Here is a 27,400-nt window from a genome sequence, read left to right as displayed (position 1 = left end):
TCTTCTCAGAACAGGGTCCGGCAGTCAGGGGAGGTACAGAGCGGACAGCAACCCAGGGGGTCAGTGAGAATGCTGGGGTGTCTGAAGGAGTAAAGGTTTGAAGGCTGGAGTGTTGGGGATCCTGCTTTTCTTCTAAAAGTAGTCTATGTTTTCTCCCAACATTCTCTAAAACCATTTGAGTCTTTTCTTTTCCAATCTTTTTTTTTTTAAAGATTTTATTTATTTATTTGACAGAGAGATCACAAGTGAGCAGAGAGGCAGGCAGAGGGAGGGGGAAGCAGGCTCCCTGCTGAGTAGAGAGCCCGATGCGGGGCTCAGTCCCCGGACCCGGACCCGGAGATCATGACCTGGGCCGAAGGCAGAGGCTTAACCCCTGAGCCACCCAGGTGCCCCTTCTTTTCCACTCTTAACTACATAGCTCCAACTTGTTATGAAATAAACTTGTTTTCCTCCAGGTGGCTTTTGTGTACCAAATACAGGGAGTAGGAGTACTTCCTGTGTTTTTGTTTCTGAATAATTTTTTCCAGGAAAGAAAATACAGGATTAAATTATTTACCAGGAACTGGACAGTTCTATTTTAATTAATTAAGAGTAGTATTCAGCTATATATGAGTATAAAGTGAATGTGAAAATACTGTATTTTTATTCCCTCTTGGTGTTTGCATTTCAGGACAAACAAATTATTAGCACTCATTCATTCTCTGTAAATATGAAGTTGGAAGCTGTGGACCCCTGGTCTCCTTTTGAGATCTCTCCTGCTACAGTTGTTAAGGTACAAGGGGGACAACTCTCTTGGTATGAACACCTGCAAGGGTGACTTGTTTAGGAAAGTGGTTAGAGTTTTGGTTTTCAGGCTCTGCTACTCTGAGCCATGTTTCTCCTAAGCGAGGCTAGAATGACTTCTGTGCACATTTTGTATTTGTACTGTCCAATTCTCTGTGGCCCATTCCTTCTTCGGGCCTGGTTGCCCCAGCCAACCACAGCTTGGGTAACCGAGTAGTGGGGCGTGGTCTGTGGGGCAGGCCTCGTGGTGCATAACCAGAGGTCACTTATCCAGCAGGCAGGCCTCGGTGTCTGAGAAGTCTGGGCACAGGCAACAGTGTCAGTGTCCACCCAGGTACAGGGCTCAGTGGGTGAGGGGATGTGGGGGTGGGGCAGGTGGTCTGTGTCATGAGCTCTGTCCAGGATTGCTCCAGAATGGAGTCCAGAGCCCAGTCTTTTGGAAGGCTGACAAAAGTAAGGCTCCTATCGGGAGTAAGCACAGGAGCTGGGCAGGTTGTCAGGCCCTGGTAACTCTGTGACTGGCCCGAGGCATAAGACAAGGGGTTAGTTCAGGATTGGAGCCCACTGACCCAGAGTAGAGCCAGAAGACAGGTGTGACTAGAGGAGTGGTCGCTTGGATGCGACCTCTTGAGATTGATTGATTGATTGATTGATTGCCTTAGGAGAAGATTATTCTAAGAACAGGGAGGGATTCTGAACCTGCAGTGGGGTCAGAAGGCCCCTTCTGGAGACTGAAGGGCCGTGGGGTGGCAAGGAGCTGGAGCGGGTTAATAAAAACTTTTTGGCATTTGAAACTGGGCTAGGACCCAGAAATCCAATGTACAGGTTGTGGTGGACTCCTCACTCAGCCTAAACTAAGTTTTGTTTGGAGCCCAAATTCTTAGATTTGAACCCAGGTTCTGATTCTTTCTTGCTGGGTGAAATGGGGCAGGTTGTTTAACCTCTTTTTAAGTCCCATTTTCTTGTCTTCAGAATGGGGTTGATAATTGTACCTACCTTATTATGTTGTAAGGAGGATTAAAACTGAGTTAACGTATGAAAAGCATTTAATGAGAACAGCGCCTGATGTGTGGGTAGTGTTCTTTACACCCAGTGTGGCTGTGCAGTTTTGTAACGTGTTTGGCCCCGCCAAGGAGATGACACACACAGGTCCTTCCATATAAAACCATTGGCCTGTGTTGTCTGTCTGACTGTATGCGCAGGTTTTTGATGAGAAGTACTTCCTGGTGGAAATGGATGATTTGCGACCAGAGAATCATGCCCGGCGATCTTTTGTGTGTCATGCTGACAGTTCTGGTATTTTCCCCGTGCAGTGGAGTCTGAAGAATGGTTTACACATCAGCCCGCCTCCTGGTGAGTAGTTGTTCTGTGTTTTAAATTGTTCATTACGGGCTTCTTTTTGAGAAGGATTTATCAGATGGCATCACCTGGGTCTTTTGTCTCTTTCTCTCTCTCTTCCTTGCCCGAGCCTGTCCTTAACATTTTTGGGTCCCAAGACAAGTACAAATGAAGGCCTTGATTCCATATATTTCCATATTTGCACGTTTTAAGTTAAGCTAAAAAACTATTAAATATTAAGTATTTTCTGTCCTCTGACCTTGACAAATACGTCTTCATAACAGCCCAGGGTTTCATGCGGGTTCCTAGTTTGCTCCCTCCTGTGTCTGTTGTGAGGGCACAGAGGCGTGAGGGGATGGCATACAGGGAGTGTCAGGAGCTGGCGAACAAGAAAATGCCTCAGGGCCAGCGCTGGAAGGTAGGAGGCACATGACTGTGATTTTTCGGTTTCTGGGCATCCCTCCGGAGTGAGGCTCATCAGACTTCGAGAAAGGTTTATGATTAAGAGCAGAGAAGTTTATGATTACAGCAGAGAAGCTGTAGATAGGAAAGCAGTAGTAACTCATTTTCCTGGTGTTTGCAAGTTTACAAAATATAATCTTTTTATATATTTTTTAGGATGCTATTTAGAGCATGTGAGTGGGGGCTGGGGGGAGGGTCAGAGGGAGAGAATCTCAAGCGGGCTCCATACCCAGTGCAGAGCCCACGTGGGGCTTGATCTGACGACCTTGAGATCAAGAGTCAGATGCTTAACTGACTGAGCCACCTAGGCACCCCTGCAAAATAATAATCATTGGTCCTTTAATCAAGGCTCTTAAATATGACGGTAGTTAACCTTGACTTAAATTTTTAATATTTTTCAGCTGATGATATCTGGACATGTCAAATGTTAATCTGGTTTTTGTATTAGCACATCAAATTATTTGATTGGCAGTCTGTGTATCCTTTATTAGTAGACTTTTGGTGAACACAGCTTCACTTTCTAAATGCTGAATGCTGGAACACTGGGCTAGAAGTACTCTTCTGCGTTAACAAGAGTCATAAACTCAGACCCTTTTGCTGTTTATTCAGTCTCCATTCATCCAACAAACATTTGTGGAATGTTTGCTATGAGCTAGGCATTGGGCTCCTCTGTGATTGGGGAGACAAAAGTGAGTACGATGGTTCCTTCAAGGAGCAAGTAGGAGAAAACAGTAATGGAGCCTCCCAGGTTCTCCCATCAGTGAACAGAGAGTGGGCGTGCCTGCCTGGAGGTGGTGGCAGGAGGGCACAAGCCTGCCAGAGGAAGTTCTTGCTGTTCTAGAAGGCTCTGGATATCCCAAGTTCTTTATCTTACCTGCTGCCCTTATGTGAAAAGGAAAAGCAATTATTAAAGATATTGGAACTTTCAGCATTGTTACAGACCGCTCATCTGTCTGTAAGTAGGAGGAAAGTAGTAGATGATGTAACTGAAAATGGCAGCTAATGTAGTGCGAGGTATAGAGGTGGAGAACACGGGGAGAGCATGGTGCCAGTCTAAGTTGGGCAGAGGAGGGATTGCAGGGGCTGTATGTCTGTCAGGTGGCGTAGTGTGGTAGCCCACTCTGTGCCTGGGAGGTTGTCCACTCCGGGCGGCAGCCAGGGAGCTGTGTCTGAGAGGCCGCTACCAGGAACCTTGGGGGACTGAAGCAGGCAGTTAAGCTGGACTCTTGCTGAAATGAATTCGTGATTAAGGTTTTAAGAGCATTGGGATTCTGTAAAACAGGAATCTGAAAACAGTGCTGAGAGCATTGTGTCAGGAGTGGCTAAGATATATGAGGGCATAGCTTTGTGAGAGCAAAAAGATTATTTGGTGTCTCTTCCTTTAGAGCCCGACTTGGAATAGAATAGAGCCCTACTGGATTTAATAGAACAATTCAAATCCAGTCTTAAGTGTCTTAAATTCTTTCGGTAAACTGCCAGCAGCTAATCAAATAAAATAGTGTTGAAAATAAATGCATAGTTTGGAACTAGAAAGTTTAAAAAAATGTATCTGAAGAATTTTATTATATTGCTACCGTTTAACCAGAGTTGCTCTGCTTTATAACATGAATGATGCTTTGGATTGTTTTCCCTCCTCCCTAAAATGAGCCAAGTCCTCAACTTAGCAAATGAGAAGTTCTGGGTGGACACCTGGCAGGATGGAAGAGCCAGGCAGGCACATGTGGTGTGAATCTTTTCTTTTTTGTCCTTCCCTAGGCTACCCAGGCCAGGACTTTGATTGGGCCGACTACCTCAAACAGTGTGGTGCTGAAGCTGCTCCCCAGAGGTGCTTTCCTCCGGTGAGAACCCCGGGCCCCTCATCACCGTTCTTATCTGCCCGGCACTGCTGTGCTTCCCGGGCTCACATGGTTCTTACTCAGTCCTCTCACTCAACCCAAATGAGCATCTTGTTGACTATAATAAAATGGTCCAAGGAAAATTCATTTACTGTGGAAGTTAATTTGTTAATTTAATTGGTTTTTAAAGTTTATCAGTTTTTTTTTATTTAGTTGAAATCATGTGCATTTTTTTAGTTCATAATTATTTTTGGCAGTTCAAAAATATGAAAAAATGTTTAAATATTAAGTAGAAAGAAATCATTAAGCTTATTTAAAAATACTTCTGTGAAAATATTACATGCATATGGTTTACAACGCCAAATAGCAGTCAAGGGCTTACAATATCAAACAACAGCTCCCTGCCCTATCCCTCGCTGTGGTCTCCCTTTCCAGGAGTACTCATTCCTATTGTTCTGATATTTGTACTTAAATTGTTTTCAGAATAGTACACTGTCATCTTTTGAGGCATGAAGTTTAGACATGTCTATTGGTTGTATGTTACGGTGAATGAGCACTTAGCTATTTTATATCACCTTTCTCCTCTGTCTTACCCACCTCTTCCTCCTGTTAGAGTTCTGTTACAATGTGGAGTTGAATCTGGATTGAATACTTAACACTATTGTATGCATTTGTATATTATTCACAGTTGAGCACTGCATTATTTTATGATTTTCTTTTATTTGTCCTCAAGTTAATAATTGCCTTGTTTTTCATAACTTTTTTTTTTTTTTAAGATTTACTTATTTATTTAAGAGAGAGAGAACATGAGCCAGGGGGAGGGACAGAGGGAGAGAGAGATTGAGTATCCTTAAGCAGAATCCCTGCTGAGTACAGAGCCCGAGGCAGGACTCAATCCCATGACCCTGAGATTGTGGCCTGAGCTGAAATCAGGAGTCAGACGCTTAACCAACTGACCCACCCAGGTGCCCTTTCATAGCTTAATTTTCTTTGTTTCTATTGGTAGTTCTTAGCATACCTTCCAGTAACTTCTTGTAACTATTTCACAAAGGCAGTCACATCTGGAAGTCTGTGATCTCCCCACCAACACACACACCTTTATGAAACTTAGAGTATATGAGGAGTGGGGAGACACTAATAACATATGCAAAAGTTCCTTTACCTGACTCTCAGATGGACTTGTAGTGGGTAAATTGAAAGTCAGCTAAATCAGGGAATTATCCTTTGATGCAACAGTCTATTTTAACTTAAGATGTAATAATATGCATTAATTTGCTGACCTTTTTGGTAAGGCTTTTCCTTTGCATGTGGATTTTCACCAGGGTTGCTAGTGCGGTGAGAACCCTGATACTCTGACGCAACAGGAGTGCAACCTTCTTGTCAGTTTGTGGTTACTTTTCCTTCCTCAATCCTTTCACACTCATCTTTCCCACACCAGTGGTTTTCCAGTGACTGCTTCATTATTCTCAGCAGCAGCTATCATTTTCTGTGGGGGTGTGGTTGTGGAAGGCAGCTGTCTCACTGACAGAAGCCCAGGAGGACCAAGAAAAGGCTGTGCAGCCAGCCACTTCTGCAGGTGTCTGAGGTTCTGCCCTGAGCACCTGCTGCTTTGGCTCCATCCGCCCTGGGGTGGGCTGTGAAGTGAGACGACTGTGAAGATCACCGGCATCTGGGCCAGGGTCGCAGTCCTGTGTTTGGAGCACATGCTCGCAGAGCTGCCCTGTAGCATTTCCCAGAAATCTGTTTGGTCCAACTAGGCCTGTGTGTCTTTTCTAGTTACAGTTATTTCTTTGTATTTTAGGGTAGAAGGGTTAAAGTACAAGATATTCCATAGACACATTCTTTTTTCCTCAAGTCCGTGACCACTTAGATAACCTTGAATAGGAACTTTGCCATTTCTAATATTTTTCTTCGAGACATCCCTTTTAGCAACCTCCATTCTCTCTCTCCCCAGACAGGTTGCTCACTAGGCTTGCCGTGAAATTTTAGTCCTGGGGACTGCCTTTTAGTGTCACTCAAGGGTTTGCCTCTCCCCTTTCTTAAGAATTAAGTTTCCTGTTCTGTAAGTCTAACCTCCGCCTCTTTCTGGGCGCCTTCCCTTGTTTGGATGGAGCCCATTTCCCAGTAGCTTCCTGAAATGAGATGCAAGAGAGGTAAATTTTTATAGACTTTGCATGTTTGAAAATGTCTTCATTCTATTGGAATTTTAGGTCAGAAGTTACTTTACCTGAGCATTTTGAAAATATCATTTAGTGCTTTCTACCTTCCAGTGGAACTGTTGAGAAGTTGAAAACTGTCCTTATTCTTGATCTTTCATAGATGATCTGCCTTTTACTCCGTCCCTGGAAGCTTATAGGATCTTTGCCACCACGTTTCCTAGCCAAGCCGCAGGTAGCCTGTTGGCTTGTCTTCATTCACTTGCTGGGTTCTCAGTGAACACATTCTCTCTAGAGACTTGTTCCTCTCTGTGCTGGGAAATCCTCTTGCATCTCTTCTTTGATTTCCTTCCTTGCATTTTCTCTCTTTTTTTTCTGCAATTTATTTATTTATTTTTTTTGTATGTTGGCCCTTTGGATCAGACCTCTACTCTTCTTTCCCTTTTCTCCTGTTTTCTGTTTCTTAGTCTTTTTGCTTTACTTGATGAAAAGATTTCCTAAACTTTACCTTTCAACCCTTCTTTAGAGTTTTTAATTTTTATTACCACCTTTTTTTATTTTCCCGAACTATTTCTGGTCTCTGAATATTTCTTTTTAATAGCGTACCATTCTTATTTTAAAGATGTGATAGTTTTTCTTAAAACTCAGGGGATGTTAATTACTCCTGCCTTTTGGGAAATTTTCTTGTTGCATAAAAACTTTTCTCCCCTTTGCTTCTTTTGTCTACTTTGGTCCCTAGCTTTCATGTTTTTAGATGTCTGGTAATGCTTGGTGATTTGCTCATATTTAAGAAGCGGGGAAACTAAAAGACAAATGCCGGTTGGAAGCTGTGAGCATATGAGTAGGACTTGTCAACCTTGAATTTCTCTTTAGGGTGGGCTCTGGCTGGCCATTTGTCGAGGATGCCTAAATCTGTATTTCTTCTTGGGCTTGTCATCTAAATCTGTGTTTCTTCTTGGGCTTGTCATCTAACTGCATATTTCCCCATCTGCCTGGAGGGTAAAGGCAAGGGCCAGACCTCTCAGCCTTCTGTGTGCAAAGCCCTGTTTTGGGTACTGTGTGTATGCTCTCAGCAACTCATGTGCCCTCCTGTCCCGGGATCTCTTGTCTCTGATCCTCTCTGGAGGATAAATCTCATCTTTTACAGGGGAAGGGATGGGATGGTGCTCTGGGGTATGGAGTGGAAGAGCCAATGGTATGACCTAAATGGTTCTTAAATATCTTCAGCGAATCTTTTTTTCACTGGACTGTTTCTTCTCTACCTGCAGTTGCCTGGTACCTGGTGCTGCCTGTTCTTAGCCTGCGTCACTGCCCGCTTACATTCGCCCTTCTGTAGTCTACTGCCTTAGTTCTAGATGCTCTTCTAAATTTTAGCTTATATGTTGTTATTGTCTCCTGTTACATCTGTCCTAGTAGGTTTATGTAAAAAAAAAAAAACCAAAACCAAAACAGAAGAAACCTACACTTTAGTTTTAGTGTGATGTCAGAAGGAAAAGAGAACAATCAAATATGTTTCAATTCTCCACTTTGACCCAGAAGTTGCAAAATTTTCAAACATATATTTTCCCTCATTCATAAGCATTATTTATCCTGACTGCCTTTTAGGACATACATAGAAGGAGGAACCAGGCAGCTTGCTGTGTGATAGAGCCCTGTATGGGAGGAGAAGCAAACCAACAGTGGGTGAGAGCCAGCTGGTTCAGGGCACAGAGCCTTAGGGACTTTATGTTATTGAAAACTCCTAATAACCCAGTGAGGTAAGTGTTCTCAGGGTTATCTGATAGATGAAGAAACTGAGGCAGAAAGCTTGAGCGAGGTCACACAGGTAGCAATAATGCGTGTTTACCCGATCTCAAGACTGTATACTGTTTATAGCACCAAGAGAGACAGACATTTTTGACTTTAAGAAACAAAACAAAGCAAAACAAATGTATAGCTTTGAAGTGCTACTGTAGGGTTAAATGTTACTTATGCCAGGTCTCTGAGATGAGCACATGAGTTAGTACTGAGTATGTGTTTGGATTTGATCATCTATTTTCCAGTCCATTTCTGAGCATGAATTTAAGGAGAATATGAAGCTTGAGGCAGTGAACCCTCTTCTCCCCGAAGAAGTGTGCGTTGCCACCATTACTGCGGTGAGAGGCTCCTACCTGTGGCTCCAGCTGGAGGGTAAGCCATATCCCTGAGAAGCCCTCCTGTGGCCGCTCTTCTCTACCCTGCCTGCCCACCGCTGTGGAGTGGCTGTTAGGCTGCAGCAGTTGGCTAAGTAGGGGTCTTGCTCAGACACTCGTAATTTGCAGTGCAGGATTCTCTGCTAAAAACTTCTCTTCCTATCCTTGACTTTCAAACTTTAGGAAATGAATGTAAGTAAAAAGCCTTCACTGTAGAGTCTCCTGTTTTCTTGAAGGTGACGTATGTTTTGATGTAACCAGAATATATGAGCATCAGCATTAACATGTAGCTCACTTAAGAGATGATATTTTGTTTGCCCCTACCCAGTAGAAACAAAAAATATGTAAAATAGAAGATATACTAAAAGTAATGTTCAGTGATTGGATGGGTTTGTGGATGAAAAGCCTTATGTGAGCACTCCGCACTGCAGTTACTGAAGACAGCTTGAGTTTCTTCCTTACGTCCTACCAAACAGACTTGGTACTTACTCTTTCCAGTTTGTAGAACAGGCATTTAATGCAGATGTCGGCGACGGGATTGAATCCAGACTATTGCACAACCCCTGCTGAGCAACGTCACTTGCTGAGTTGACCTCACTGGTTTGTTCCCAAGGACCAGAACTAATGTTCTCATCGAGTAGAACTGTCACTGTTGCCTTTCGTTTTGCAGTTGTTTCATGGAATTGATTATATTTGTCAACCATCTGAGTGATACTGCTGGTGTTCCACTTGCTTATTTGCTGTTCTGTAGCTAGGGGTCACACTGTATGCCCACTACCCATTTTCTTTTACTTTTTTAAAAAATTTATTTATTAATTTACTTGAGGGAGAGAGAAAGAGAAAGACAACATGAGGGAGGGGGAAAGGCAGAGGGACAGGAGAGGGAGAGAGAGAATCTCAAGCAGACTCCCTGCCGAGCACAGAGCCTGACGTGGGGCTTGATCCCAGGACCCTGAGATCATGACCTGAGCTGAAACCAGGAGTTGGTTGCTTAACTGACTGAGCCACCCAGGCGCCCCCATTTTCGTATTTGTACTGGTATGCATAGGGGATATTTACTTTTTTTGCTTAGTGTTTGTCACATATGTAAAAGTATGACTTCTGTGTAAAAAGAACTTGCTCAGGAGATTTTGTGTCTGCATTACTGCAACAGTAGGTTATTGTCTAGGAAGTACTTTATGAAGAAGGCTGTTCAATGATCTAAAACTTTGTTTTAATCTAAACAGGTTCTAAGAAGCCTGTACCGGAATGTATTGTGAGTGTGGAATCCATGGATATATTTCCTTTGGGCTGGTGTGAAACCAATGGCCATCCCCTCAGCGCCCCTCGCCGAGCACGAGGTAGCTGTCTATGTCTCGCCCAGGGGCTGATCCGTAAATAATGTTGTGTGGCTGCCACCATTAGGATGCATCTGGACAGTTGAGAGAAACAAAGCAGTGCTCTGGCTGTCTCTTCCTCATAGGAAATCTCTTACGGCGACAAGCATGGATTATCTTAACAGTTTTTGCAGGGCAGGAATCTGGGTGCTCTGGACCCAAGCCCCTCATGAGCCTGTCTGTACTCAGGGTGTCAGCCAGTGACTGCAGCCATCTCAAGACCCACAGTGGAGAGGGTCTGCTGCCATGTAGCAAGTTGCATTCCCTCATGGCTCTGGGCCTGAGGACCTCAGTTCCTTGCTGGCTGTTGGTGGAAGGCTTCCCTCAGTTTCTGCCATGTGGGCCTTTTCATAGGAGAACCCACAACATGGCGGTTGGCTTCCATCCGAGCTAGCCAGGAAGAGAGGAAGAGAGGTTGAGAGAGGTGGAAGCCAGAGTGTTTCTGTAACCTAACCTTAAAAGTGTCATCCCACCCCACTCTCCCTTTTAAAAATGGCTTTATTGAAATATAATTTATGTAACAAAAAATTTGATCATAGAATTCAGTGGTTTTTAATATATTCATGGAGTTGTGCAACTATCACCACAGAACATTTGAAAACATTTGCATTGTCTAAAAAGAAGCCCTGTACCCCTTGGCAGTTGCCTCTTTACCTCCTGCCCCCAGCCCCAGTCACCTACTTCTCTTCTTTCTCCTACTATGTGTGTTTGCCTGTGGGATCATGCAGCAGGTGCTCACGTGTGATGGGCTTTACTCTGCATCACATCTCCAGAGTGCATCCGTGTGGTGTGTGTGTCGTCACTTTGCTCCTGTGTATTTTTAGTGCCATTACACTGTAGTGTTAGGCCCCATTTTCTTTATCCATGTCTCAGTCAAGGGACATTTGGGTTGTCTCCATTCCTTACTGGTTATGAAGAATGCTGCTGTAACATCTGTGTGCAGGTTTCTATGTGGACATGTGTTTCCATCTCTCGAGTGTAACTCTCTGTTTAACACTTGGAGGAACCGTTAGACTGTTCTGCACGCGTCCATGGGATGAGGACTCCGCTTTCTTCACATCCTCCTGCGCTTTTTACTTTCTGAGTTTCTTTTTTTTTTTTTTCCCAAAGATTTTATTTATTTATTTGACAGAGATCACAAGTTGGCAGAGAGGCAGACAGAGAGAGGGAGAAGCAGGCTCCCTGTTGAGCAGAGAACCCCATGTGGGGCTCGATCCCAGGACCCCAGGATCATGACCCAAGCCGAAGGCAGAGGCTTAACCCACTGAGCCACCCAGGCACCCCGTCTTTCTGAGTTTCTTGTTTGCTTGCTTGGTTTTTGGGTTTGTTGCTATTGTTTGTTGGGTGGTTTTTTGTTTGTTTTTTATAATAGTGCTGCTGGTAGGTACAGGGTGGTGTCTTACTGTGGTCCTGGTTTGCGTTTTCCTAGTCCTTAGCTCTGTTGAGCACCTTTTCATATGCTTACTGGGTATTGGTGTATCTTCTTTCAAGAAATGTCTCTTCAGGTCTTTTGCCCATTTTTTTACTGGGTTTTTTGTTGTTGTTGCTGAGTTGTAGGATTTTGTTATGTATTCTAGATAATAATGCCTTCCTTATCAGATATGTGATTTGCAAGTATTTTCTCCCATTCTGCGGGGTGCCTTTTCTCTCTCTTGATAGTGTTGTCTGATGCATGGAAGTTTTAGAACTTGATGTAGTCCAATTTGTTTTTTCTTTTGTTGCCTCTGCTTTCGGTGTCATATCTAAGAAATCGTTGCCAAATCTGATGTCATGAAGATTTTCCCTTATGGTATCTTCTGAGAGTTTTATAGTTTTAGCCTTTATGTTTAGGCCTTTTAAAAAAATTTCTGTTTATTTAAAAAAATTTTTTGAAGATTCTATTTATTTGACAGAGGGAGAGTGGGGAGGGTTAGAGGAGAGGGACAAGCAGTTTCCCCTCTGAGCAGGGAGTCCGATATGAGGCTTGATCCCAGGACTCTGGGATCATGACCTGAGCTGAAGACAGATGCTTAACCAACTGAGCCATCCAGGCACCCCTTTAGGTCTTTTGTTAAGCTCTTTTTTTTTTTTAGGGGTGGGACAGAGGGAGATGGATAGAGAGAATTTCAAGCAGTCTTAACATCCAGGACAGAGTGCAACGTAGGGCTCTCTCTATCTCATGACCCTGAGATCGTCACCTGAGCTGAAACCGAGAGTCAGCCACTTAACCAGCTGAGCCACCCAGGTGTCCCTATGCTTAAGTCTTTGATCTGTTTAGTTAATTTTTGTGTTTTTGTATTAATTTCATTAATGTGAAATTTTCTTTTGAATATCTTTTCCTGTGTGAAAGTATTCATAGGAGTTGATGGATTTAAGAGCCTTGGTCTTTGTGTAGACTCCTCCTACCCAGAAAATGTGCCTCAGTCTGGATATTCAGCTATATCAGCACTTAATTCATAGTACTTACTAGTTAAATACACACATGACTGGGCTTTGTATATGTTAATGTTAGCTTAATATATATGTAACTTTTCCTTTGTTTATTTTTCTTGACATTTATAGTTTTGTTTTCTTCTTGCAGTACACAAACAGAGAAAAATTGCAGTGGTTCAACCAGAAAAACAGTAAGTAATATACTAGTATGTTTGAACAGTTGACATTTGAAAGTTAGAATATCTAGAAAAAGAAATCGCTATTTCAGAGAATGTATCTCATATGTTATTTTCTTGGGTGGAAGCATAATTCTTTAATTCTTTAATTCAGCTTTTGCTAGGTTACATACTTTTCCTTACAGCATATGTATTTTCTGAAATGGCCTTATATACAAAGGGGTAAAATGCCTTCTCAAGATGTTCCCACCAGTTGAGTTTTCTTTGGCTTTTAGAGCCTGAAAGCATTTGCATAAGAGAGGAAATAGAATCTCTGTACTGTTATTTGTTAAGGAAGAGCAAAAATTAGAAATTAGGATATGATATGATTTCTCACAATGAAAGAAAATTTGGGGTGAAAGATAGTGTCTGTAAAAGAGAAGGGGTGCTCAGGGGAACCTTTGTGCTCTGTCGGGACGCCCTTCTGACCCAGCTTTGAGAAGCACTTAATCAGTGATGTCTTAAAAATACATGTAATGTGTGTTTCTGAACACTGGTTTTTCAAGTCTGTGTTATTTTGCACAAGCTGCCATAACAAAATACTACTGACTCGGTGGCTGAAACAACAGACATTTATTTTCTCCCAGTTCTGCAGGCTGGGAAGTCCAAAGTCAGAGTGCCAGCCCGATTGGGTTCCTGGCCGGGCTTTCTTCCTGCTGACTGCCAGCTTCTCTCATCCTTACATGGTAGGGCCAGCTGGCAGGGAGAGCCAGCCCCCCTAGATCAGAGCCACGCCTTTATTTACCTCGCAAGAGCTCAGTCTCCAGACGCAGTCGGAGTGGGGCTTCAGTGAATGGATTCAGTCTATAGCAAATTCTGTGTGACTTATGGCTGCTTCTGTGGCTGTGTGAGTAGTAGACTGACAGCAGAAGTGGAGCGAGGTGGAGAAGTCCAGGTGGAGAGGTGAGATAGCAATGTCAACATCGGGCCTTGGAGTTCTCCTTGACTTAGTTGTTGAGACAGATCCATGGTTTTATTCAAGAAGTATTCTAAAAAAGACAAGTTAGCCTTTTTCATTGATTGCTACATATAGAATAAGTTTCTGATTTTTAAAACCTAATTTGTCTTTGATTTTAAAACTGATAGAAGAAAACAGACCCTTATAAGAATTGTTTTTGTTCTTAGGCTATTGAGAACGATGAAAAATTTACTTATGGTTTGAGAATTCCAGAAGGAATTCTATAATTTGTTGCTCACATGAGTGAGAGAAAGTTGATTTGAATATGAAGTAATACAGCACTGTCTACAGACTGTCTGTTGGCTCATTAAACCATGTACATAGTTTTAAAAACCATTGTTAAAAATATAAAAGTGTGATCAGGGAAGCACCTTCTGTTATACAGTTTGCAATCTGCCACATTTGGTTTCTTAGATTTGAAGGAAACTAACCGTCACACTTCCCTGACCTTAAGGATTGTCTTACTGCTTTGTTGTGTTATCTTGACCCAGAATACCATCCTCCAGGACTGTCCACGAGGCTCTGAAGAACCAGGAGCTGAACTCCACAGACTCAGGTATAAATAAGTGCGCACAGTCTTGTGGAAAATAGAACCTTCTGGGTTTTTTAATGGACTGTATCTTAAACAGTACCTTTGATTTCTAGGACATAGCTTCACAGAGGGATCTCTTATGTTTAATAATTATCTTTAGGATATTTCTGCCCATTTATAATTATTAGCTATTCTCTTCTGATCACTTGTTGGGTGCCAAGGGCTCTGGAGGGGTCAGTATTCTCATCCCTAGTTTAGATGAAGAGCCAGGAGCTTTCCAGGCAATGTACCTTCTTAAGCTGGATGGTTGACAGGTGGATGTTTATTGTTCTTTAAACACTTTCTGTGATGTACACATTATGTTACATATTTCACAATTTTAAAAAATAAAGCCCTGGAAAAACATTGTCCCAGAGGCAATGCCTGACAAATGAATTAAGAATCCTTGTGGAGGCCAGAGCCCTTATCAGGGGGTCTCTCCCTGGGACCGCTCTTGGCTCCACCTTTGCTGGTTGCATGCTCAGCGTCTGGATGTGCACTGTAGCACAGGTTACACATTTGGACGGCATTTAGTAAATTCCTAGAACAGAAAAGAAATCAAAGCTCCGAGAGGCCACACAGCTTTATGAGTAGATGGGTCAAAAAAGTAACTCAGCTCTTTCTCAAGTTCAAAACTCACACTTTCTTCTTTTCCACACACTGCCTTCTCATTGTGTCACTCATGGGTGGAGGATCAGGGCCTTTTCAAAAAGGTGACGACCTTCATCGTAGTAACCAGCTGGTTTTACTGGTTTACTGTCATTTACTTGTATGTCCCTATAGAACTTATCTCTGTATTTAAAAGGCATGATGACAGTGACATCACTGTTTTATTCATGATATTAAAAGGAAGGTATTTAAACTTCCTCTGTTCAATAGGTGATTGGCATGTAACTGCTAAAGAAGTTCCCTTCTGTTTCTAGTTTTCTAGGAACTTTAGTCATAAACCCATGTTCACTTTGACCAAAGAATTTTTCCTTAGCATTGGATGATCACATGATTTTTCTAAGATTATTAATGTGGTGAATCTCAGTGATAGATTTTTTTCCCAAGGTTGAATCCTTCTTACATTGCCAGGATAACTCTTACTTGACCATAATGTTATCTTTTGAGTACCCAGCAGAATAACATTACTAGTAAATATCTTTTTTTAAAATTACCCATTTTTTATTGAGATATAATTGACACAAAACATATTAGTTTCAGATGTATAACATCGTGATTTGACATTTGTATCTATTGCAAAATGGTCACCACAGTAAGTCTGGTTAACATCTACCACCACATAATTACGTTTTTTTTCTTGTGATGAGAAGATCTGTTCTCTTAGCAATGTTCAGATGTACAGCACAGTAATATTACTGCTATACTCACTGCTGCATAGTACATTCCCAAGACTGACTTAGAACTGGAGGTTTGTATCTTTTGAACCATCTTCACCCATTTCGCTCACTTGCTACCCCTGCCTCTCGCGACCACCAGCCTGTTCTCTGTATCTGTGAGTTAGGGTCTTGTTGTTTTGTTTAAATCCCACAAATGAGTGAGATCATATGATATTTGTCTTTCTCAGTCTGATTTATTCCACTTAGTGAGTAAACTCAGGGTCCATTCATGGTGTCACAAATGACAAGATTTCTTTTTTTTAGATGGCTGAATAACATCCCATTCTTTATCCATCTGTCTGTCCATGGACACTCGGGTTGTTTCCATATCTTGACTATTGTAAATAATGCTGCAGTGAACATGGTGGGGGTGGGCGGCAGATACCCTTTCCAGTTAGTATTTTTGTTTCCTTCAGATAAATTCCCTGTGAAGTGGAATTACTGGATCACAAGGTAGTTCTCTTTTTGACTTTTTGAGGAACCCCCATACTGTTCAGAGTGGCTGCACCTGTTTGCATTCCCACGGGGTACCAGCGTTCTTTTCTCCACCTCTTCATCAACACTCACTATTTCCTCTCTTTTTGATAATAGCCTTCCTAACAGGTGTGAGGTGATAGCTCGTTGTGGTTTTGACTTGGTATCAAAGGGTAAGGTAAATTAAAAACATAAGGCAGCTCTTTAATTTTGATGTATTACTGGCTATTCTAATGCCTACTAGAACTGTAGAAGTAAGACACTAATGTTTCCCAAGTGACCTCGGCCATGTTCTTTTCGGTTTGTGTTTTGTCACAGCTCTGGTTACCTTGGAAACCGTCTGCGGCTGCTATTTGCATGCAGGAGTGTCACTGGGGTGCGCTTTTGGGGAACAGCTTCGGGGGGGGGGGCGCAGGAATTGGGCAGAGGGAGAAGTCGAGTTGCAGTGCTGTTTGTAACAGAAGTTCCTTCCAGCCCACAAGGAAGCCTTTTAGCTGGTGTGGCCGCTCAGAGTCATCCCTAGTTGAGGCACAGTGGCCGCACCTTTGTCCCCTCTCTGGGCAGTTATTAGAAGTGGGCTGCAGCTCCCGTCTGCTCACAGAGGGTGCAACCTTGGGCAAGGTGTCTCTCTCTTGTGAGAGGGTTGGGCAAGGCTAATTCCAGGATAACGTACAGCTGAGACCTGTAAGCCGCCCATACTGCTAGCAGTGGGGAGCACACGGGCCTTCATCCTGAAGAGTGGGGTCTGAGTGGCGGAGTTGAGATGGAGACGCGGGCACAGACATGCTGACCTCTGTGCTGAGACTGCGTTCTTCGTTCCCGAGTGGACATTCCGTGCTTCAGGATCCCATCGGCAGTGGGCAGTGCACACGTTTTCTTTCCCAAAACAGTGTCCAGCAGCAGGGCTTCTTTCTGCTTTCATGACTATGAATTTCATATATTTATTAGTGGAATTGCCAACTATGATGAGGGAATGAAAAAACATATTGAAGTATAGCATTCACACAGAAAGAGTTGAAGAGAGGGGTCTCTATGCCCCCGTAACACCCCATGGTGCTTAAAGTTCTTAGAGATGTGTTTGTAGCTTACTTTTAGCCTTTGGAGGAGTCCCAGATGTGAGAGGGTGCCTACCTCATAGTACACTGCTAACGTGCTAGTTTGGTGGTTTTAAGGGGAGAAACTGTAGTTCTGGAAATGATTCATCCCCACTGCCTAGAAACATTCCAGAATAGATTATTGAATAGTTGAGCATCAAGAATCATTGAATCATCATGGGTTCTCATGGAGAGCCTGGGCACACAGTCGGGTAAGCATGTGACTTTTTTTTTTTTTTTAAGATTTTATTTATTTATTTGACAGAGAGATAGAGAGATAGTGAGAAAGTGAACACAAGCCAGGGGAGAGGGAGAAGCAGGCTCCCCGCTGAGCAGGGAGCCTTAAGCGGGGCTTGATCCCAGGATCCTGGAATCCTGACCCGAGGCGAAGGCAGACACTTAACAACTGAGCCACCCAGGTGCCCCAAGCGCATGACTCTTGATTTTGGCTCAGATCACGATCTCAGGGTCATGAGATCATGGGTCATGAAAGCCCATATGGGGCTCTGCGCTGAGCAGGGTGTCTGCCTAAGGTTCTCTCTCTCCCTCTTTCTCTGCCCCTCCCCGTTTGCATACGAGCACACGTGCTTGTTCTATTTTTTTTAAAGAATCATCATGGGTTCCTTCTTTTTTTTTAATTCATTTTTAAAGAGTGTTTTCTTTTTAAAGATTTTATTTGTTTGAGAGAGAAAGCACGTGGGTAGCTGGGGGAGGGGCAGAGGGAATCTCAAGCAGACACTGCACTGAGTGCAGAGCGACCCTAAGATCAGGACCTGAGCCAAAATCATGAGCCCAATGCTCAGCCGACTGAGCCACCCAAGGCTCCCCATCATCTTGGGTTCTTAAAGTCAATCCTTTACTTCCCTTATTGATAGAAGTATGGGACTCTGAAACAGAGTCGTGCTAACCCTGAAGTCAATCTCCATGTAATTCAAGCTGTTGTTTGATTTGGGCAGCGTGATGAGCTCTGTAATAGAGTTGTGGTAAGTCTCAGGTGTTTCAAGGGCACTCTCAGGCAACGTGTTAAGCTTCAAAATATGTGATGTATAACTTTATATAATGGTGGCTATACTTGCCACCCCCACCCCCCAGTAATTCACTTTGGAAACACGGAGTGGAAAATGACTGTTCTGAATATTTGTTTCTCTTCATTTCCCAGTTATGATTAATGGAAAATACTGCTGTCCAAAGATCTATTTCAACCACCGTTGCTTCTCAGGGCCATATCTTAACAAAGGAAGAATCGCTGAGCTGCCTCAGTGTGTAGGGCCTGGGAACTGTGTTCTGGTCCTCAGAGAGGTAAGCTGCTCTCCCAGGGCAGACGAACTCACAGCAGTCTCCTAGACTCATTGGTACAACGATGTGCATGCCTTCGTGTGACAGTGCTAGGGCTCATCAGAAAGGATTCCCTTTCCTTCTGTATTGTTGAATGAACCAGACACATCCTTACTTTTGCTCCTGAGGGAGCATTCCTGTAGGCAGCTCTGCACGTAGCATGCCCACCTCTGCTAGTGGAGAAAGGGCTTTCGTCAGAGGTTGCCTGAGTGTGGTGCGAGGATGAGCGGGAGCGTAGTCGAGGAGCCGGAGGCTGTGTGGCGCTCACGGGGGCCATGAGAAAGCTGCACATCTGCCGGGCTTGCCCAGCTGCCCAGCCAGACTGCCACACGCTGTGCACACCAGCTGTAAGGACTGCTGGCGCTTTCGGTCCGTGGCGGGGCAGGGCGGGTCTGGGAGGCCGAGCTGCTGTATCTGCCAGGATTTGCAAAGGATTCAGAAGCATATGCCAGAGTCGTTTTTATTTCATGCTGCCTATTTCGTCCTGACTGTGATGTTTTGAATGTCCAAGAGGGTCTGATTATTGTCTTAGCTACCACTTTGGTCAGCAGTTGTATCTTGAATATTATTATTTTGTTAGTACTTGTTAACAAATATTAGATTTAATCTCCTAAATGATATTCTGGGGGGTAACAAGATTCTAATGGTCTGCTTTTCTCATTCCCAACCCATATTTCTGCTTTAAAAATGGAGCGCAGGTCCTCACTTTACTTATCAATGCAGCCTACAAACCCAGTCGCGTCCTTCGGGAGCTGCAGCTGGACAAGGACTCCGTGTGGCATGGATGTGGGGAGGTCCTAAAAGCCAAGTGAGTAGCCTCCTCTGCCCTTTATTCTTACCCGTCTGACAGGCCACGGCGCCCGATCCCCCATGCATCGTGTTAGAGTAGTTCTGTCCTCTCGGGCAGTTCTTCAGCTCTTGGTGGTGAGGGACCAGATTCGTTTCGTTTTCTAAGTTTCCATCCTGTTGTGGGCCAGTACTGTTACAAAATATGGTAAGAATGAGTTACAAGAAATATGAAAATTACGAGACATAAAATGCAAGAATAATTTGTTTTTAGATTTAAGAGCCATGAACTCAACTTTGCAAATTACTGTGAAAGGCTATGAACGTGTACTCTTGTTTTCTGACCCTGTCAGCGTGACCGTGGGCAGGTTAACCTGGCCCATGTCCACACTCTGAGGATCACTGCCCAAGGGTAAAGGAAATCCTTCGTTCTAGTCCCTTTTCTTTTAGTAGTTAGTGTAGAAGTTCCTTTTTAGAAACCTTAAACTGAGGAACCAGAAAGCAAGACCCTCATCTGCTAATATAAAAACCTCAACATTTATCTGTTATAGCTTAGGTGATAAATTTGATTTAAGTGCAATATGCATAAACTCATTTTTAGAATCCTCAAACTATAAAGGATATGTACTATTCTGAGAAGCGAAGACATTTTTCAGGCCTGTGAATGCACTTGATTTTCTCTGGGTAATCACTAGCCCAGTAAACTTGGTCTCTGGCATCTTCCACGGCAGATACAAAGGAAAGAGTTACCGGGCTACTGTTGAGGTAGTGAAGACAGCAGATCGCGTGACCGAGTTCTGCAGGCAAACCTGCATCAAACTGGAGTGCTGTCCGAATCTCTTTGGCCCGAGGATGGTTCTGGACAAGTGTTCTGAGAACTGCTCTGTGCTTACAAAGACCAAATACAGTGAGTCCGGTTTTCCAGATTTGTTAACTCTGATGGTGGGCCACACTTTATATCTTGGAAAGTTTTTATTCTGTAGACATTTCACCTATAACACAGGTATACAAACTGCTTCTGTAAAGGACCAGATAATGAATATTTTAGGTCGTCAGTCAAATGATCTCTGCTGCATATTCTTCTCTGTTTTTTTTTAAAGATTTTATTTATTTGACAGAGAGACAGCGAGAGAGGGAACACAAGCAGGGGGAAGGGGAGAAACAGGCTTCTTGCTGAGCAGGAAGTCCGACGTGGGGCTCGATTCCAGGACTCTGGGATCATGACCTGAGCTGAAGGCAGACACTTAGTCAATTAAGCCACCCAGGCTTCCCTCTGTTTTGTTTTATTTTCACTTTTAAAGAACACTTTTAAAATGTAAAAGCCGTCTTTAGCTTGAGGGCCATACTGAAACAGGCTATGGGTCAGATTTGGCCCTCAGGCCCGTTAACTTTCATGTAAATTAGCTTTTGCATCTGATGGGATATGTGATTCATTCATGCAGTCTCTAAATATTTATTATGTGGCCACTGTGTGCCACTGCTGTTCTAGTACTGGGATGCTACAGTAAAGAAAAACAAATTCCTGTGCTCATTGGGTTTTCATTTTAATGTGGGAGGCAGATAATAAGTGAACAAAGAGAGGTACTATGGAGAAAAGTGAGGCAAGATAAGTAAGCAAAGGAGGGGAGTGGGGAGTAAGTAAGGCTAGGTTGGGGTGCTGTTCAGAGGTGGTTGGGGAGGTCTTCCTGCCAGGTAACAACCTGAAGGAAGCAAGAGAGCCCGCTGTGCAGACATCAGGGTGAACGTGCTCTGGGCAGGGGCAGCAAGAGCACAGCAGGAGCAGGAGTCTGCAAGGAGCAGCAGAGAAGCCGCTGTGGCTGGGAGGCATCAGTGGTAGGAGAAGGGTACCTGTGGGCCTCACTCAGAACTGTCACAGCAACACCTGTTCCCTCTCATTGTTTATCTTCTCACATGTGAAACTGCCCACTGCGCATGCACACATGCACACATCATACAAGAGGAGATTTCCAGATCAGAGCCTTGTCAAGACATTGTTGCCCAAAGACAAAATTCTGATCCTACCTTTCCTTAAATTTTACAAGCCCTGATGTCACCTGGGAGAATTAATACAGAGGAAGATTTTTACCTTGTTGAATTTAAAGATTTCTTTTGGGGATCTCTAATCCTTTGCCTCTCAAACTTTATCATGCATGCAGACTAGCTAAGGTTCTTGTTAAAGTGAAAGTTGTGATTCATCAGGTCTGTGGGTACCTGCTTTTCCAGCAAGCTCCCAGACACTGTTGATGCTGCTGATCTGAGGTCATTTAGCATGATGAGCTTGCTAATCAGTCAGTGTCTGAATTGCAAAATCATAGAAGAGTCTAACCTTGTAACTTCTATTTTTATTTGTTGGATTGTAAACTCCTTAAAGGCAGGGATTGGTGTTAGCTTATAGGGTCAGATTCAGCACTTAGTTTAGCAAATTGCAAGTATTAGTCGCTATGTGAAATATACTCTACGTACTGTCTTATCAGTTTGAGCCTGTGGAGGATATGCAGATTTTATTAGCTTTTTGTCTAAATCTATTTTTCTAAGTGATACAAGCCTAGACTTTAGGAGAGAGTGTTTATGATTTTCCTCAGTTAGTAATCTGAGTGATATCAAATGGATTTATATTCTGTATAATCCTTTTTTTTTAAGATTTTATTTTTTTATTTGACAGATTGCAAGTAGGCAGAGAGGCAGGCAGAGAGAGAGAGAGAGAGGAGGAAGCAGGCTCTCCGCGGAGCAGAGAGCCCGATGCGGGGCTCGATCCCAGGACCTTGGGATCATGACCTGAGCTGAAGACAGAGGCTTAACCCACTGAGCCACCCAGGCACCCCTATAATCCGTTTTTTGCAAACAAATATTATATTTTGTTTTTATGTTAATATAGAACTAGTATATATATTTAGAGCTAGGATATATATAGTTCATTTTTGGAATTATTTTTATATTCTAAAATTTATACGAAAATGTGCAAGATCTAGAATAGTCAAAACCATCCTGAAAAAGAATAAAGTTGGAGAACTTACTCTGTCTGCCTTCGAGTTTTACCATAAAGGTAGAATAATCAGTAAGTGAGGTGGATGAAATAGTCACACAGAGTGATGGGACAGAAGAGAGGGGCCAGAAATACACCCAAATTTATGTGGTTAAATGATTTTCAATAAAGATGAAGAACTTAACAGGAAAAGGAAGTTCTTTCAACAAATGGCACTGGTACAATCGGATTTCTAAATCGAAAAAACCAGAACTCCTTGGCTTCTACCTCACTATATATAAAAATTAATTCAAGGTGTATCTTAGGCCTGAGGTAAAAGCTAAAACTATAAAGCTCCTAGAAGAAAACAAGAAGGGTATCCTCAAGATCTTGGGGCAAGCAAAGATTTCTTAGAAAACAATACACTAACGTAAAGGGAAAAAAAACACCAAAATTAAGAACTTATGCTCAGAGAATTTCTGTCCAGTGTAGTAAATACGCCCGCAACTCCGTAATAAGGGAAACTTGGAAGCAAGAGAAAGCTGATAGTTGTACAACATTGTGAATATGCTGAACACCACTGAATGATACATGGGAAGATGGTTAATTGTATGTTATGGGGACTTTTACCTCAATTTTTTAAAAAATTTAAAATTAAAAAGAAAATGTTCTAGAATTAGATAGTTATGATTGTTGTAGACATCATATACTAAAAGTCACAGGATATGTACACTTTAAAATGGTAGATTTTATATTATGAATTATATCTCAAAGTAGAAAGAGAAAACCATTTTAAAAATGAATAAAAGACTTGAATAGGCACTTCACAAAAAAGATACATATGTGGCCAATAAGCACATGAAAACGTGCTCAGTATCATTAGTCATCAGGGAAATGCAGATCTAAACTATAATGAGAAATTACTACGTATCCACTAAATTGGCTAAAATGAAGAATGTGGACAGTCCCACAAGCTGGCAAAGGTGTCGACAACTAGATCTCACTCAGTGCTGGTAGGAGTATCAAATTATACGACCCTTTAAGAAAACTCTTTGGCAGTTTCTTTAAAAGTTAATCTACATCTGACGTATGATCCAGCAATTCCATCCCCAGGTATCTACCCAAGGAAAATGAAAATATCCACCCTAAAAGCCTCGGGCAAGAGTGTTCATTGCCAAATAGTAACAGCCAGAACCTGGGAACAGCCCAGGTGCCTGTCAACAGGAGACTAAACTAGTATATTCTTCACAATGAGATGCTGTTCATCAGTAGAAGGGACTGAAGTATTCATACACACAGCAGCAGAGGTGAAACTCAGAATCACACTGAGCGAAAGAAACCTTGTCCAAAAAGCATCTACCGATTGGGGCGCCTGGGTGGCTCAGTCATTAAGTGTCTGCCTTCGGCTCAGGTCATGATCCCAGGGTCCTGGGATCGAGCCCCACATCGGGCTCCCTGCTCAGCGGGAAGCCTGCTTCTCCCTCTCCCACTCCCCCTGCTTGTGTTCCCTTTCTCACTGTGTCTCTCTCTGTCAAATAAAATCTTAAAAAAAAAAAAGCATCTACCAAATATTCCATAGGTGAGGCAGAACTGATCAGTACTGATGGAAGTTGGATTACAATTGTGGTTGCTTCTGGTGAGGTGGACTGACTGGGAAGGGACCCTGGGAACTTTCTAGATTGATGGAGATGTTCTACCTCTTGACAGAGGGACGGTTATTCAGGTTTGTGCATTTGTCAGTACTAATGGTACTATCCATTTAAGATCTGGACAGTTAAGATTGTTCCATGATTCGGAATTTAAACCTTCATCACATACAACGTACCTGTTCTCTGCTGTGCTGGTCAAATCTCTTGTAGTATGAAGTGTACAGAAATTGTGACTCTACTTCATTTTTCTCTGTCCTTCACATTTAGCACACTATTATGGAAAGAAGAAAAATAAAAGAATCGGGAGGCCACCTGGTGGACATAGCAACTTAGCATGTGCCCTGAAAAAAGCCAGTAAGCGGAGGAAGAGGCGGAAAAATGTCTTTGTCCATAAGAAGAAACGCTCCTCTGCATCTGTTGATAACACCCCGGCGGGCTCGCCCCAGGTACAAGATCTGTGGTGTGCCTGTCCGGCTGAGCAGCCAGGAGATCACGGCCGTACAGCACAGATGCAGAAAGGCCACCTGCGGGCCTGAGTCAGATCCCTGCCCCAGCAGAAAGTGGTCTGTGGCCTGGAGCTGGTTTGTTGTGAATTTCCATGAGACTTTTCTCTTCGTTTCCTCTAGGGAAGTGGCGGTGAAGATGAGGATGACCCAGATGAAGGGGACGACGATTCCCTGAGTGAGGGCAGTACGTCGGAGCAGCAGGACGAGCTACAGGAAGAGTCAGAAATGTCAGAAAAAAAGTCGTGCTCTTCCTCGCCCACCCAGAGTGAGATCTCTACATCACTGCCTCCCGACAGACAACGGAGAAAAAGAGAGCTTCGCACTTTTTCATTTTCTGATGATGAGAATAAACCTCCTTCACCAAAGGTACCCATTTTTAAAATACAGTGCCTTTTATTCCTCTCTCTAGAATTCCCTTCTGAGGGCGGGTTGTTAATGATGTGGGCATTCCATTTATTTCAGTACAGGCTTCAGTCGAATTTCCTGGGTCTCTCTTAAAAGAATTCCAAATTCAGGGATTTACTTGCATTGCAAGGATTATTTGGAGATCAACTACCTACCAGAAAGAAGGTCTTTCTGAGTAGCTGCTTACTTTAGGTTAAACTTGCAATGAAACTTTCCTTCCCCCCCCCACCCCTTAGCTGTAGCCTTTCATTAGTTTAGGGAAAATTGCTTGTTTGATACTTTTGATAGATGGTTCTGTAGAGATGAGTTATTTATCCTTTTGATTTGGCTGAAGCTGTTTTGCTTGGTGTATAATATGTAAATATATGTGTGTTACATAACGCACACACTACAAGAGTGGCAGTTAAGTCACTGTTTCAAAACTGGGTTGCGTTTTAAATATATTGCCTGAACTAAAGCAGCAAATGGTTTCTCCTGAAGATTTAGTTACGCCTTCTTTCTTCCGAAGTAGCATCTTGCTCACTGCAGCACCCTACAGACAGCAAGTTGAAATAGACCAGGGAACAAATGGGAGACTGAAAAGCCATTTTTCTCTTTTAAATTGTCCAAATTATTTGTGCTGGAACTTTGAGATAAATTCTTCCCCACTGATGTTTCTTATTATAAAAGATCCACATTTCCTGGGTACCTCGTGTGTGTGGACCTTGGCCATCTTTGCTGGGAGAAATCATGCCCTAAAACCTAACCCTCCAATCCTGTCTCCAAGGGTTTTGAATTTATAGAGAGAGACTTTTTTAGAATAAAGTAGCTCTGACACCATTGGGTTTGCTTTGTTGCGGGCAATGAAGGAAATAAGGATTGAAGTTGTCGAGAGGCTCCATCTGGACAGTAACCCCCTCAAGTGGAGCGTGGCAGACGTGGTCCGGTTCATCAGATCCACCGACTGTGCTCCGCTGGCGAGGATATTTCTAGACCAGGTAATTACAGAGACCTGTTTCCTTAGCGAAGGACTGTGGGTGTAGTAGCGATTTGTTTACAAGTCTGAGGAAAAATGTTTCTCTCATACAAAAGAAATGTAGTTACCCTTTTAGGAGTCTAGAAGGAGGGTTGTTAAGAGGTCATGGTTCTGACTTCCCCCACATTTGAACCGGATGATCACTGTGTTGCCGTTTTTCCCAAGACTTTGTTTCCATCCCTCAAGTATTTGAATGGCTTAAAATCAAGTATGCAGTTCTTAATGGTGCTCTTGTTTTCTAAAGTAATGATTTGCTTGTTTTTAAGAATAATTAACAACTGTAATATGTGAGGCTCTACACTGGAGATCGGTCTTAAGGCAAGTTTTCTGAAACAAATAGTCTGTGACCTTAAATAAATACTTTTTTTTTTTTTTTTTTTTTTATAACTGGGGAGATTCTAAACTGAACATCTTTGAAGAGCTCATCCGGCTTTTATGAATGTTACAGAGTAGGAAAACATTGACGTTTATAGTTAATATTTTTTTTTCAGATTTAGAAAGCATCCTCTAAAAAGATGTTTCTTTTGGTACATTCAGTAGCCAGTTACAAAGCTAGTTCATTCACTGAATTTCTGCAGAGCAGAAACTGTAGAATGGATTCCTTTTTTTTTTTTTTTTTTTAAGATTTTATTTATTTGACAGAGAGAGAGGGCACAAGTAGGCAGAGAGGCAGGCAGAGAGAGAGGAGGTGGGGAAGCAGGCTCCCTGCTGAGCAGAGAGCCCAATGCAGGACTCGATCCTAGGATCCTGAGATCATGACCTGAGCCGAAGGCAGAGGCTTAACCCACTGAGCCATGCAGGTGCCCCTGTAGAATGGATTCTTATACTGGGTAAAAGTTTATCCTTAATTTTGAAGATTCATTAGCATGGAGGACTGTTGGGGGGCACTTGGAAGAAACTGTGTGATACTTGGGAAAAGGGGGAAAGTAAGGAAAGGAAAGCACAGAGACTCAGATTTTGACACAAGCAAAAGGAAACAGGGGCTGTCTTTCCTGAGCTGCCATCCACATGCACATCATAGATAATGCGTATTTTGTGCTTTAACAGGAAATTGACGGGCAGGCCCTGTTGCTTCTTACCCTTCCCACTGTTCAAGAGTGCATGGATTTAAAATTGGGCCCCGCCATCAAACTCTGCCACCACATAGAGAGGATCAAGTTTGCTTTCTATGAGCAGTTTGCCAACTGAGAAGGACAACCAAAGTGAGCTGTGTCTTCGCAGCACAAGTGCAGCAAATCCTTCTCGCTGCTCTCCAAGCTGTGCTGAGTCAGCCCTGGGGCTTTGGGCCCTGCAGGGCTTGGCCTGCTCTCTTTGCACTTTCAGGGAAGGAGGACCCACACCGAGGAAGCAAAAACTGCACGGAAGGGGCTCCCCTGCCAGTCGGAATGTGGGCATCTCTTGGTCAGCAGATCGCAGTTTTAAAAGGAAGAAGGGTTGTGAAGAAAAGACTCGTGTCAGAAGAACGAACATTTCCAGTGGTGCGGCCTGAAAACGGAGAAGAACCCTGGCGGCCGG

General features: G+C 43.1%; 1 protein-coding gene across 6 annotated transcripts in view; it reads left to right on the top strand.

Annotated features, from left to right (window-relative positions):
* SFMBT1 (Scm like with four mbt domains 1) overlaps positions 1-27,400 on the top strand; it is a 115,435-nt gene extending 88,035 nt beyond the window's left edge. For 5 of the 6 annotated variants that reach the window (XM_032868295.1, XM_032868294.1, XM_032868293.1 and 2 more), the window contains 14 exons: positions 671-772; positions 1,986-2,136; positions 4,339-4,421; positions 8,617-8,743; positions 9,972-10,085; positions 12,682-12,724; positions 14,192-14,262; positions 18,387-18,526; positions 19,261-19,370; positions 20,080-20,255; positions 24,227-24,405; positions 24,586-24,831; positions 25,719-25,847; positions 26,933-27,400. In XM_032868295.1, coding sequence (XP_032724186.1) covers positions 671-772; positions 1,986-2,136; positions 4,339-4,421; positions 8,617-8,743; positions 9,972-10,085; positions 12,682-12,724; positions 14,192-14,262; positions 18,387-18,526; positions 19,261-19,370; positions 20,080-20,255; positions 24,227-24,405; positions 24,586-24,831; positions 25,719-25,847; positions 26,933-27,073 — 1,812 coding nt within the window. In that variant the 3' untranslated portion in view covers positions 27,074-27,400. The remainder of the gene's footprint in view (positions 1-670; positions 773-1,985; positions 2,137-4,338; positions 4,422-8,616; positions 8,744-9,971; positions 10,086-12,681; positions 12,725-14,191; positions 14,263-18,386; positions 18,527-19,260; positions 19,371-20,079; positions 20,256-24,226; positions 24,406-24,585; positions 24,832-25,718; positions 25,848-26,932) is intronic. The other variant, XM_032868298.1, reaches the window with a different exon arrangement.

This window comes from Lontra canadensis, unplaced genomic scaffold, assembly GCF_010015895.1.
Source record: "Lontra canadensis isolate GAN:19392208 unplaced genomic scaffold, GSC_riverotter_1.0 scaffold35, whole genome shotgun sequence".
Classification (NCBI taxonomy): domain Eukaryota; kingdom Metazoa; phylum Chordata; class Mammalia; order Carnivora; family Mustelidae; genus Lontra; species Lontra canadensis.
This window is presented reverse-complemented; position numbering and strand designations above follow the sequence as displayed.